The sequence below is a fragment of the Tachysurus fulvidraco genome, chromosome 14 (assembly GCF_022655615.1).
Source record: "Tachysurus fulvidraco isolate hzauxx_2018 chromosome 14, HZAU_PFXX_2.0, whole genome shotgun sequence".
NCBI classification, from domain to species: domain Eukaryota; kingdom Metazoa; phylum Chordata; class Actinopteri; order Siluriformes; family Bagridae; genus Tachysurus; species Tachysurus fulvidraco.
The window spans coordinates 35,001-50,000 of NC_062531.1; the positions used below are offsets into that span (position 1 = coordinate 35,001).

The 15,000-nt window shown below is 40.4% G+C and overlaps 1 protein-coding gene across 4 annotated transcripts in view; it reads left to right on the forward strand.

The window, feature by feature from the left end:
- Positions 1-15,000, forward strand: part of tnni3k (TNNI3 interacting kinase) — a 33,002-nt gene that overhangs the window by 5,152 nt on the left and 12,850 nt on the right. For 2 of the 4 annotated variants that reach the window (XR_007137668.1, XM_047799753.1), the window contains exons 1-7: positions 78-1,374; positions 12,527-12,635; positions 12,791-12,876; positions 13,114-13,211; positions 13,313-13,423; positions 13,557-13,655; positions 14,589-14,727. Coding sequence is in view for 2 of the 4 variants with exons in the window: in XM_047799753.1 (XP_047655709.1) it covers positions 1,335-1,374; positions 12,527-12,635; positions 12,791-12,876; positions 13,114-13,211; positions 13,313-13,423; positions 13,557-13,655; positions 14,589-14,727 (682 nt within the window). In the remaining 2 variants the exon portion in view is untranslated. Of the gene's footprint in view, positions 1,375-12,526; positions 12,636-12,790; positions 12,877-13,113; positions 13,212-13,312; positions 13,424-13,556; positions 13,656-14,588; positions 14,728-15,000 lie in introns of those variants that run through there. The other 2 variants (XM_027171304.2, XM_047799754.1) reach the window with 2 other exon arrangements.

Here is a 15,000-nt window from a genome sequence, read left to right on the forward strand (position 1 = left end):
GATCTCTGAAAGCAATATCAATATGCACCTAAATGGAGCACATTTATTGCATTAAGTTTTTCTGTGTGTCTGTTTCAGAATTTAAAGCTTTCTTATCTGATGATGTTTCTAAATCTGATCTTAATCTATCAATATTGTAAAAAATGTGGGAATTAAAAGAATAAAATTATATTCCGAATCATCTGATTATAAACACACCCTTAGAATAACATCATAAGTTTTAGAAATTATTTAATGTTCTTCAAATGTTTTCTATTTTAGAGCTGTATTACTGCTCATGCACACATGCCTACACACACTTATTGTGCCTACACAGTACACACTACATTACACTACCCCACAGTACACTTTACTGCTCATGCACACATGCCTACACACACTTATTGTGCCTACACAGTACACATTACACTACACTACCCTACAGTACACATTACTGCTCATGCACACATGCCTACACACACTTATTGTCTCTAACAGATCAGTGAGGTCGGTTCTTTTGTTTTTCTTTTACACTGAAGGCATTTGGGCTTGAGATCAACTGACAAATGTGAAGCTTTAATTTCCTGATATTTACAAACATGGACTTTTGTTGAGCTTTAAGTATTAGCACAATTAGCATTAAAGAATATTACTGTTATAACTACATCAACCCGATGACCCACTGAGACCAAACTGCTGCAATTTGCTGCCACCATCACGAGCTGCATCATCAGTGAAGATTAGTGAGTCTGTTTCAGAAGCAGCCATGAAAGGACAATGATGTCCCCTGTGTGACACCACCACCATATTTCACGGATGAACTCCGGTGTCTTGGATCATGAGCAGATCTTTTCATCAGGACCCAACTGGGAAACAACAAAAAATGTGTTCAAATATTTTTACTAATTTGGAAAAAAAGGGTTTAAACTAATGCCATGTTCCTAATTTTTAAAACATCTAGATGTAAATATCAGGAAATGAAGCTAAAATTCTGATCAAAATCATATTCAACTTTTGATCATTTGAAGTCTAGTCTTTAAAGCAAAAACAAAAGAACTCGACTTTCTGTTCTAGTACTTTCAGAGGGGACTGTACACACACACACACATATACACACACACACACACAACACAACACACACACATACACACACAAAGCTTTATCTGTGTTCAGCTGTCACACATTCCTCCCATAGCTGCTGTTTATTTTTATCAGGAAGGTGGTGTTCCTCTGCTTCATCTTGCCTGCACTGTGTAAGCAGGAGCGTTTATTCAGGTAATACTGTAGTGTTAGTGGTGTTTATCACAGGGACATTACAGTGTTCAGTACGGAGCGGTGATCATCGAAACAGCGTGATGGGAAATTATAAATCCAGACCTACACAGACATGTACAGGTAATAACTATGAACCTCTAAACTGCTTATGACTTTGTTCAGTGATTATAACAGTTTTCAGTATTTGTAACAGTGTCTAGTGTTTGTGTACAGTGATTATAACAGATGTTGGTGTTTGTAACAGTGTCTAGTGTTTGTGTAGTGATTATAACAGATGTTGGTGTTTGTAACGGTGTACAGGTTTGTAAATGTTTTCAGAAGAAGAAACCTTTATTTGTCATATAAACATTACATCACATTGAAATTTTGTCACATATGATGCAGTGCTCTGCCGGACAGAGTGCGACATGCTCAAGGGCTCAGCTGGCAGCACATTAATGTTGGAGCTTAAACTCATAACCTTCTGTTAAATAATCAAGAACCTTACTACCTACCCTACCCTCAACTACACCACAATACCCTGCACTACAATACACTACCCCACAGTACCACATAACACTACAATACCCCACAGTACCACATTACACTACACTACCCCACAGTACCACATTACACTACCCTACAGTACCACATTACACTACACTACCCTACAGTACCACATAACACTACAATACCCCACAGTACCACATTACACTACCCCACAGTACCACATTACACTACACTACCCTACAGTACCACATTACACTACACTACCCTACACTACCACATTACACTACACTACCCTACAGTACCACATAACACTACAATACCCCACAGTACCACATTACACTACCCCACAGTACCACATTACACTACACTACCCTGTGACAGTCGTCAGTATGCTTTATTTATTCTGTACTGTGTTGGCGCTGTTGAACGTATATCTGGGAAACCAGGTAGGAAGTATTAAAGGAAGTGAGATTGCACCTTTCACGCTCTCTCTCTCGAGCGCTCTCGCCGTCGTCAGGTGCAGGTTATTTCCGGTCATGCCGCTAGCGGAGGGCTTGTGAGTATTGGCCGTTGTTGCCGCATTGCATTAATGGGGTAATGCTACGTTTTTTGCGGCGGTCTTTTTTTTGCTTTTTAATGCTTACGATCCTTATTTTGAGGAATGTGGTTACCTCATTGAGTTCGTCAAGTATCGGAACTTGTGATAAGAGCGATTGGCCGTGTTGCGTGAGAGACAGAGCTTTATTTTTCGAATTTGGGGTATGTCGTGGTCGCGATGCTAATTCAGGGCATCATTATTCGTGCCATTAGTATGTTTTGAGGAGGGTTTGTTGTTTAGGGAGTTTTTTCCTTTTGTGTTTATTTTGGCACTTGAGTTGCCAGATTAGGTTATAAATATTATTATTTGTGTTATTTATATTATTAAATATAATTTATGAGTTATGTTTCAGGCTCAGTAGGCCATGAGTGGCACAGTAAATAAATTTGTTTATTTTTGTTGAACTTTGGATGCAGATGATCTTTTTCTTTTTTTTCTTATGCCTGTTTTTGCTCTCATGCATTGTCTTTTCCTTAATTTTTGTCTCTGCATGAGATTTCTTGTATTGATTTTCTCGCTATTACTTAGCCAAGTTATTTAATTATTGTTGATTTGTCACTCAATCCTTGTTGAGGTAATTAAAAGGTAAATGTGACTGAGCTTGAATTTAGTAATTGATTTCTTTATTATTCCATTTTTTTTTCCTTTTGAGTTGAATATGATGTACTGAATTATCCTGTGTCGGAATAAAATCGGATTAGAAAACTCTGAATTTAACTTCTTCTTTCTGGTGGTTCCTGGTTTTACTTGATACATGTAGTGTCTCTAACTATTAAATTAAGTCATAAGTACATAATTGTGGTGGTTTTTACCCCTGGCGCCCGAACCCAACCTTTTAAGGCCAGCTACCGTCACAGAAGTGGCGCCCGAACAGGGACCTTTTAAGGCCAGCTACCATCACAGAAGTGGTGCCCGAACAGGGACCCTCAGATGTTGTGTGTTATTGGCCTATTGTGATCATTTATGTAATTATGGAACCCTGTTCTTCTCTTATTAATTTTATTGACTCTGGAGATGATGGCAATTTGGGACCATTTCATGATAGTCCTTCCACTCCTCAGAATGTTGAGCGGTCTTTATTAGACGATGACACAGGTTTAGAACAACCATTTCTTGGTGTCCCTCTGATTGGTTCAAGGAACCAAGCAGATGAGTTAACTATATTCCCCCCACACTCCTTCTTCCCCCCGTGGAGAAAGATCCCCTAATATTCTACAATACTATAAATATATGCTCGTCAACAGGAAAATGTCAATACATGAAACCCTGCAACAACAATAGCATAAAACACTAGTTCATGCATTTAGATTCAACCATTTGTAGATCATTTGCAATATACCTTACAATATGGAGTACTATCTAATCCAGGTCATAATTCCATCAATATTAAAACCCTAGAAAATCCTCATCATCTGACTCCTCAGCAAAAACTTTCAAAACTTCCTCCCTTTCCTTACAATCCAACTCTGCAGCGGCAGGAAAGGCAGGCTTCAAATTGCACACATGAACTGTACGTAAGTCCTCTCCATTGTCTTCACGCACCACCCGATAATTTACTGGACCTAATTTTTCAACAACTCGATAAGGCCCAATCCATTTCGCTGCAAACTTAGCTGCAAATTGTTGAGAGTCTGGCGCAGGACATGTGGGACATATACTTGAAAATAGGTTCCCTTGGAAGGGTGAGTCACCTTCCGGTAAACCTTGTCCTCTAAAATAACAAATCTAGAACTAGAATCATCAGGACTCTGCATATTATCAACTATACTCTGATATACTCTTTGGACCTCTACATCTTGCTGTTGTGCTGTCCAGATATCCTCATCAGAGAGAGGAAACTGCAAGACCAGACTATCCTGGGTTTGCTTATTGGTATACGCAGCAACTATTGGGGTAGAATCAGGGATACTGACACGGGACAAAGCATCAGGAGCACTGTTAAGCTTTCCCTTGCGGTATTCAAGAGTAAATTCAAACTCTTGCAATTTCAAAGCCCAACGAATCAGGCGAGAGTTTGCCTTAGTAGTGTTAAACACCCAAAGGAGAGACGCATGATCCGTCACAACAATAAAAGACTTGCCTTCCAAATAATGCCGCCACCTTTCAACCGCCCAAACAACGGCCAAACACTCCCTCTCTGTGCTGGAATAATTCCTTTCTGCCCCAGTAAGTGTACGGCTTGCATATGCTAGTACTTCTTCAGTTGTACCAAATGTAGATGGTCGTTGGCCAAGAACAGCACCCAAACCGGTTGAACTAGCATCTGTATAAACTATAAATGTACAAGCATGGTTAGGGTGTCCCAGTATTGGTGAAGAAGAAAGATGTATTTTCAAATTCTCAAAAGCAGCCTGACAGTCAGCTGACCACTGGAAACGAGCTCCTTTCCGTTTCAAGGCATTTAAGGGTTCAGCGATAGCTGAAAAATTAGGAACATACCTATGATACCATCCACTCATCCCAAAGAACTGCTGAAGTTCTTTTAGATTTTTTGGAACAGGGAAATTCTGGATTGCTTCTGTCTTAGCAGGATCTGCTTTCACACCTGCAGTGGTCACCACATGTCCCAGAAACTTAATTTATGTTAAACAGAAGTGACATTTCTGAAGTTTAAGGGTTAATCCTGCCTTTTGCAAACACTTCAAAACCCTTTGAAGATCTTGTATATGCTGACTGAAATTTGATGAATAAACGACTATGTCATCTAGATAAACCAAACAACACTGTCCTAAACATTCAGCCAACACCCTATTCACGAGCCTTTGAAATGTGGCTGGGGCATTCTTTAAACCAAAAGGTAAAACTTTAAATTAATACAACCCAAAAGGGGACACAAAGGCAGTCTTAGCCATACTGTCTGGGTCCATTGCCACTTGCCAGAACCCACTGTTAAGATCCAGGGTACTAAACACACTGGCTCCAGCAAGAGACTCCAGAATTTCCCCCACAGTAGGGAGCGGGAATGCATCACTTTCACTCACAGCATTTAATCTCCGATAATCAACGCAAAACCGCTGACCTCCATCTTTTTTTGGGACAAGTACAATAGGAGATGCCCAAGGAGAATGAGATGGCTGAATAATGTTTCGTTAAAGCATATCATCAATTTGTTCCTTAACTACTTCCTTTTTATGTACTGGTAACCTATAGGGCTTTTGCACAACAACCACATCTGTACAGACAGCAATCTTATGCTGAACCATATGAGTTCTTCCAAGAGTGGGAGTACATACTTCAGGATGATCATACAAAAGAGTAAAAAGAACATGAGACTCTTTGTCTGGTAAATTACCCTCATTAACCTTGCTTTGCACTAGCTCGCCAAGTTCAGCACCAGTTTTTTTTCCTGCATATAATTCTCTATATACTCACTCACTGACCATTCAAACTGGACAGGAGGAACAGATGAATAAAGAGAAGCAGTAGGCTTACAATCTACAGGTGGTTTACAAGACCTCCAAGAATCCCCTTAGGTAATTGGTGGCTGAAAGTGGAAAACACGTTTTTCCCGGTCCCCGGAGAAACTATACAACTGATCTTTGATATTAAGCTGCAAACCAGTCAAGGCTATGAAATCTAACCCCAGCACCACTGAATATACAAGTTTATGAGCTGGAAGGACTACTGTAGGAACCTGAAATTGCAAATCATGAAAATAAAAATCAAGCATTTTCTGTCCAAGAGGGACAGTAGCATCACCATTAGCCAGATAAAGCGGCCCTTCGTGCTTGCCCTTCAAGTTGTTCCCTAGGTCCTTTCATCTTGTTCCATAAATCAAAATGCAATAGTGTGTAGGTGGCCCCTGTATCTACAAGTGCTTTCCCAGTGCAGTTCCTCACAGTTAAGGGAACTACCAACTGTTTAAGAACTACAGGGCCAACTCTTTTGTCCTGTCTGCTACTAGTTGGATCTTTTTTTATAAGTTGAGTATCATATGTAGATACTACACCTCGTTGATGACTACGACTCTGGGGTTCTTTAAAACCCTGTGCATGCTCTCTGGAGGGTTTTCCACTTAAAGAAGCCTTAAAATTAGGACAAGAACCTGGAGAATGATTTTCATGACACCTCCAACACAACAAACTTGGGTTTCGTTGCTCTACAGGCAAGATAGCTTTTGTTTCTACCTCTTTTATATTTCTAGTCTGTGAATTCTGGCCAAATGTAGTGCTCTTGGACAACTGAAGCTGATTATACTTTCTCTGATGATCATAATCTCTTTCTATTTGAGTTCCCAGCCTCACTAGTTCCTCAACTGTCTTTGCACGGCCTCAAAGCTGACTAGCAAAACACGGGTTCATAGCTTTTAAAAGGGCTTTTAAAACTTCATCCTCAGTAGCTTCCTGTTTCCAACGCTTAAACAAAGCTTGAAATGAGAAAGTAAAGTCACGAACACTTTCATTTGCCCCTTGTACTCGATTTCGTACTTGATCCTCCAACACGTCTTGATAATCTTCTGGTAAAAAGACAGCTAAAAAAGCTTGCTGAAAACTTTCCCAGGTGTCAATTTTAAATCTCACTGTCTCCCACCAGTCACGAGCAGAAGCATGTAAAACACTACGCATTGTTGCAAGAATTTCACTATTCGACATTGTTCTGAGAGCCAAGAAGTCTTTACATCTTTCCAAGTAAACTAATGGATCGGTCTCATCATGCACCCCCCCAAACGATGGAAATATCATCCTAATAGGCAGCACACGGCCACAGGTTAAATTAGATGGAACAGTAACCTGACTGACTAAATCACCGGTATTACACGGTGCAGTTGAACCTAAACATACCCGAGAAGGAGCAGGTGCCACACCCTCCCGTTCAACTAACTTATTGTCAAGTTGAGGGCCTTTCTGCACAAGCGCATCAAGGGAAGTCTGCATAGTAAACACTTGCCGCTTCAAACTACGTATTTCTTCTTGTAACTCCTTTCCACTTACACTATGTTCTATGATAGCTGTTTTAAAAGAAGAAAATAATGAGCGGTTAGCTTCATCAAACAATTCCTTAAACTCGGTACATGACTGTTTTGCATTCCACTTAATGACATCAATTGTTTGCTTGGTAAAATTTTGCATACGATCATTATGGACCTCCAAAAATCAGTTTGAGCCTTATCAACTAGAGTTAATGTCTCTTTAGGAATGTCTTTAGAACAAAGCTTAGCATTTTCCTCAAACCATTTTTTCTGCCAAGCTACAGTATCCACAAATACACTTTTAAGTGAATCAATTGCTTGTGAAAATATAGTTAACTCATCTGCTTGGTTCCTTGAACCAATCAGAGGGACACCAAGAAATGGTTGTTCTAAACCTGTGTCATCGTCTAATAAAGACCGCTCAACATTCTGAGGAGTGGAAGGACTATCATGAAATGGTCCCAAATTGCCATCATCTCCAGAGTCAATAAAATTAATAAGAGAAGAACAGGGTTCCATAATTACATAAATGATCACAATAGGCCAATAACACACAACATCTGAGGGTCCCTGTTCGGGCACCACTTCTGTGATGGTAGCTGGCCTTAAAAGGTCCCTGTTCGGGCGCCACTTCTGTGACGGTAGCTGGCCTTAAAAGGTTGGGTTCGGGCGCCAGGGGTAAAAACCACCACAATTATGTACTTATGACTTAATTTAATAGTTAGAGACACTACATGTATCAAGTAAAACCAGGAACCACCAGAAAGAAGAAGTTAAATTCAGAGTTTTCTAATCCGATTTTATTCCGACACAGGATAATTCAGTACATCATATTCAACTCAAAAGGAAAAAAAAATGGAATAATAAAGAAATCAATTACTAAATTCAAGCTCAGTCACATTTACCTTTTAATTACCTCAACAAGGATTGAGTGACAAATCAACAATAATTAAATAACTTGGCTAAGTAATAGCGAGAAAATCAATACAAGAAATCTCATGCAGAGACAAAAATTAAGGAAAAGACAATGCATGAGAGCAAAAACAGGCATAAGAAAAAAAAGAAAAAGATCATCTGCATCCAAAGTTCAACAAAAATAAACAAATTTATTTACTGTGCCACTCATGGCCTACTGAGCCTGAAACATAACTCATAAATTATATTTAATAATATAAATAACACAAATAATAATATTTATAACCTAATCTGGCAACTCAAGTGCCAAAATAAACACAAAAGGAAAAAACTCCCTAAACAACAAACCCTCCTCAAAACATACTAATGGCACGAATAATGATGCCCTGAATTAGCATCGCGACCACGACATACCCCAAATTCGAAAAACAAAGCTCTTTCTCTCACGCAACACGGCCAATCGCTCTTATCACAAGTTCCGATACTTGACGAACTCAATGAGGTAACCACATTCCTCAAAATAAGGATCGTAAGCATTAAAAAGCAAAAAAAGACCGCCGCAAAAAACGTAGCATTACCCCATTAATGCAATGCGGCAACAACGGCCAATACTCACAAGCCCTCCGCTAGCGGCATGACCGGAAATAACCTGCACCTGACAACAACGGCGAGAGCGCTCGAGAGAGAGAGTGTGAAAAGTGCAATCACACTTCCTTTAATACTTCCTACCAGGTTTCCCGGATATACGTTCAACAACGCCACCACAGTACAGAATAAATAAAGCATACTGACGACTGTTACAACCCTACAGTACCACATAACACTACACTACCCCACAGAACCACATAACACTACACTACCCCACAGAACCACATAACACTACACTACCCCACAGTACCACATAACACTACACTACCCTACAGTACCACATAACACTACACTACCCCACAGTACCACATAACACTACACTACCCTACAGTACCACATAACACTACACTACCCTACAGTACCACATAACACTACACTACCTTACAGTACTACATTACACTACACTACCCCACAGTACCACATAACACTACACTACCCTACAGTACCACATAACACTACACTACCCCACAGTACCACATAACACTACACTACCCCACAGTACCACATTACACTACACTACCCCACAGTACCACATTACACTACAATACCCCACAGTACCACATAACACTACACTACCCTACAGTACCACATTACACTACACTACCCCACAGTACCACATAACACTACACTACCCTACAGTACCACATAACACTACAATACCCTACAGTACCACATAACACTACACTACCCTACACTATTCAATTCAATTCAAGTTTATTTGTATAGCGCTTTAGCTCAAAGCAGCTTTACAGAACATTAACTTGGCTTTCAGATGTGCTGCACAACAACTGAAGAGAGCTAAGATCATCAGAGAGAAAGTGGAAGAAATGACAACTTGATGAAGATCTTAATTCTTACCGTACACTCTTGGCCAAGTTCTCCTCAGATGTGACTTCTGCAAAGACTTCCTTCTACAAGGAAAAGCTTGAAGCTTCGTCACAATACCCTCAAAAGCTCCACAACATCATCTCTTCTCTACTCAACCCCCTGGCTACATCTTCTTCATCCTCTCTGACTGCAGAAGACTTTGCCTCTTTCTACCATGAGAAGATTGAGGAAATCTGCAGGACCTTTACTGCCCCGACTGCACTTACGTCTCACAGTCTAGATTCCCCACTCCTTCATTGTCACATTTCTCAACTGTAGCAGCTGAAGAGATTTTACTCATCTAGTCTTGCAATCCTACCACCTGCCCAATGGATCCACTCCCTTCCACTATGCTCCAGACCATCTCGCAAGACCTTCTGCCCCTCATTACCAGATCCCATTACCACTATCATGAATAGCATCTGGTCAGGTACCAACTACTTTCAATAGAGCGTGTTATTCCCATCCTAAAGAATCCTGCTCTGGATCCATCAGACATCAGTAACTACAGACTAGTATCAGTACTCTCCTTTCTTTCAAAAATTCTTGAACGCATTGTCTATAATCAGCTGTCTGTCATTCTCTCACAGAACAACCTCCAAAATCCCAACCAGTCTGGCTTTAAAGCAGCTCACTCTACAGAGACAGCCCTTTTGGATGTCTCTGAGAAACTACATGTTGCTAGATCAGCTAAACTGTCATCCGTCCTCATCCTCGTTGACCTTTCAGCAGCGTTTGATACGGTCAACCACAAGACTCTCTTATCCACCCTCAGGAGTCTTGGGATTTGTGGATCAGCTTGGGAATGGTTCGCTTTCTACCTGGAAAGACGCTATCAGGTAACATGGAGGGGAGTGACATCTGCTCCATGCAGACTCTCTACTGGTGTCCCACAGGGCTCAGTACTTGGTCCACTTCTTTTCTCCCTGTATACACATTCTCTTGGTGAAGTTATTTCACATGGGTTCTCTTACCACTGCTATGCTGATGATACACTTATTTTTACATTTACATTTACAGCATTTAACAGACACCCTTATCCAGATCGACTTAATTTTTTTCTCATTTTTATACAAATGAGCAATTGAGGGTTAAGGGCCTTGCTCAGGGGCCCAGCAGTGGCAGCTTGGTGGACATAGGAATTGAACTCACAACCTGGTTCCACCATCTCTCAGGGTAAGAGGCAAGTATACTACAAGACTCTTCTCTGTTCTGGCACCAAGGTGGTGGAATGAACTTCCCCTAAAGGTCCGGACAGCTGAGTCACTGACTATTTTCAAATGGCGGTTGAAGACCTACTTATTCAGGAAACACTTCAACTTCAACTCCTACTTATTCCCAAACACTTCTTTCCCTATCTTCTGCATTTGTATAATGTATAAACTCATGGTATCTTAAGTATGTAACCTAGTGAACCAATGTATCCAATGATAGAGATTTAAGCTCTTAAGTGTGCTTTAACTCTCTACATTTGATTATATTGTCTTCTAGTAAAGTAGGTTCCTGACTTTTGTATACTGTCTGCTTAACTCACTTTGTTCTAGAGTAGTATTCCCATCCTAAAGAAACCTGCTCTGGATCCATCAGACATCAGTAACAACAGACCGGTATCACTTCTCTCATTTCTTTCAAAAATTTTTCTGATCGAATCTCAGCATGTCTGGCAGAAATTTCATCATGGATGACTGTTTAAAGCTCAATCCCAGCAAAACTGAACTGCTGTTCATCCCAGGTGATTCATCCCCAGGTCATGATCTTGCACAGTGATCTGATCTCCCCTTCAGCCACAGCTCGCAACCTTGGGGTAACTATGGACAATCAACTGTCCTTTTCCTCCCATGTTGCTAATGTGACTCACTCATGTCGGTTTCTTCTCTACAACATTAGAAGGATTCGGCCATTTTTGTCCAGACAGACTGCTCAGGTACTTGTTCAGTCTCTTGTCATTTCTAGACTGGATTACTGCAATGCACGGTCTACATATGAACGCAATCCGTCCTCTACAAATGATCCAAAATGCAGCTGCCCGGCTTCTCTTCAACCTGCCAAAGTTCTTGCATACCACCCCGCTGCTGTGATCCCTCCACTGGCTTCCGGTAGCTGAACACATCAGATTCAAAACAGTGATGCTGGCCTACAAAGCCAAAAATGGACCAGCTCCCTCTTACCTCAAAGCCCTCATCATTCCTCGCACTGCACCCCGCAACCTCCGATCTACCAGCACTGCTCGACTGGTTCCACCATATCTCAGGGTAAGAGGCAAGTATACTACAAGACTCTTCTCTGTTCTGGCACCGAGGTGGTGGGATGAACTTCCCCTAGAGGTCCGGACAGCTGAGTCACTGGTTATTTTCAAGCGGCGGTTGAAGACCTACTTATTCAGGAAACACTTCAACTAGCACTTCTTTCCTTATCTTTTGCATTAAAAAAAAAAAAAAAAAAACCTTTGACACTTTTTCATTGTAACTTTGAACAAATGTTTTAAACTCATGGTATCTTAAGTCTGTAACCTAGTGAACCAGCATTAATGTATTCAGTGTTAGAGATTTAAGCTCTTATGTACGTCGCTCTGGATAGGGGGTCTGTCACATGCTGTAAATGTAAATGTACACTACACTGTGTTATCCTACCCTACACTATTCTACCCTATCCTACCATCTTATACAGTTTCCTTTACACACACTACTCTATTTGTACAAATCAGAGCAACAAGAAATCTCTTAAATACAATAGAATAAATACACCTTTTACAAGTGTAAGTGTGTGTGTGTGTGTGTGTGTGTGTGTGTGTGTGTGTGTGTGTGTGTGTGTGTGTGTGTGTGTGTGTACACTGTGTGTTGCTACAGATGAGTGGAAGAAAAAAGTGAGCGAGTCGTACTCTGTGATTATGGAAAAGCTGGATGATGATCTGAAGATTAAAGATAAAGAATATTCTGAACTCAAACATGTGTTCAGGTAACAAATGATTTCAGAATCTTCTACAGATTTAACACTAATTCATTTAATTAAACTCATAAAATGATATACATTCTTTTATATAATTTAATTCAATACACTCTGAAAATGAGTCACAGCCAGTGTTGTAAGGTGTGTTTCTGTGTTGTGTTCAGTTCAGATGAAGCTTTTAACAAAGTAAATCTGAACTACCGCTCTGAGACCGGACTGTCGCTGCTCCACCTGTGCTGCATCTGTGCAGGTACCAACTAAACAACACACACAACACACACACACACCTGAAATCTACTCTGGCACAATGGCTTCTAAAAACCCTGATCAGTAAAGAACATAAACTGGAATAAAACCTCTACACTGTAAAGTAATCAGTAAGATTTGTGCTTCTGTAATCACAGCCCACACTGCATCAGTGCTGCAACACTGTCTGATCTACTCTGGTCTGATACTCTAACATCTAATCTCATCCCCTCTGATCTAGGAAATAAAAGTCATATCCGCACTCTATTGCTAAAAGGACTGCGAGCCTCCAGACTGAGTCGCAATGGATTCACATCCCTCCATCTCGCTGCTTATACAGTACACACACGGAACACACACAAAACACACACAACAAATTAAACACAGAGACATGACACAATCTCTCTCTCTCTCTCTCTCTCTCTCTCTCTCTCTCTCAGGATAATGCTGAGCTGGTTACAGCTTTGTTGCATGGCGGGGCAGATGTTCAGCAGGTTGGGTACGGAGCACTTACGGCTCTGCACATTGCTACTATAGCAGGACATCATGAGGTGGGCGGAGCCAGAAATGTACAGTATTTACACACGTAGACACACCAGTAAACAGGGGTAAAGTCAGTGTGCGTGTGTGTGAAGTCTCTGTGTGTGTTAATTAAAGTCAGTTTGTGGTCTTTATTTTTTTAAGGCAGTGGACATTCTCCTGCAGCACGGTGCTTATGTCAATGTTCAAGACGCTGTGTTCTTCACACCTCTGCACATTGCAGCTTATTATGGCCACGAGCAGGTTCCTGTTTTACACACACAAACACACACACCTTAGATTCTTGGTCCTGCTTTTGGTCATGTACCAACACTGCATCAACCTCTGTGACTGATGCCTGATGTGGTGAACTCAGTTGTGTGTTTCTGCTGCTGAATGTTCATTACTGTATTCAGTGGAGAAAAGGCTGTCAGCCTCTCCATTATATCGTGTTGTGTGTAAAATGTGACATGGCTGTGTGATAAAGATGACATTGTTTTATGACATCATGTCCCCAAGTGACCAACAAATTTTTATCAATTAAAAAAGACCCATTACAATTTTTATCCTTTTCTTTATTTAATGTGTTAATTGTTGAACTGAGTTAATTCCTGTTGTCACTTTCATTATAGCAGCTATTTATTTTTTATCAGCCAACATTTATTCTCTCTATTCAAGTTAAAAAGGGGAAGATCTCAGCTTTTCATGCTATTGAGATAACACAAAGAAGTGTAATCTCTTCTGTCCTGAAGATGTTGAGAACTTCCAGCTTCACCTTTGACTCGTACACAGCACCGACACTGGAGACTCCTTCACCACATCTTCAGAGAACATGTCACTATATCAACATTTACCTGTTTTCTTTGTTTAATAAACACTATTAGCCTAACTGATATTAGCCTAACTGTTATTAGCCTTACTGTTATTAGCCTTACTGTTATTAGCCTAACTGTTATTAGCCTTACTGTTATTAGCCTTACTGTTATTAGCCTAACTGTTATTAGCCTAACTGTTATTAGCCTAACTGTTATTAGCCTTACTGTTATTAGCCTTACTGTTATTAGCCTTAGATTATGTGTTATTTTTTGACTAACCAGAGTTGAACAGTGCTGTGGTATAATAAGTAATCTAAAATCTTTTTCCTGAAGTCTTTAGAAACACTGATGTGCAAAATGGTTGTGTGCTGGTCATGAACAGGTGTGTAAGTTGTTGCTGAAATTTGGTGCGGATGTTAACGTTAGCGGAGAGGTGGGAGATCGTCCACTTCACCTTGCTGCTGCTAAAGGTTTCCTGAACATCATCCGGTTGCTGATGGAAGACGGAGGCCAAGTGGATGGTAAAAGACATACTTACCCTTCTCACAGTGTGTGTGTGTGTGTGTGTGTGTGTGTGTGTGTGTGTGTGTGTGTGTGTGTGTGTGTGTGTGTGTGTTCCACTGTTAACAATAGTAATTAATAAAAAAGTTAAATGTCCTTCACAGTGAAGAAGTGTGTTATTCATTAATGTTGGCCTTCATATTCTAAAGATTTAGAAGAGTGATGATTTATAATCCCACTCTGGGTTTATGATGATCTATAATCCAGCTCTCTTCTGTTTATAATGATTTATA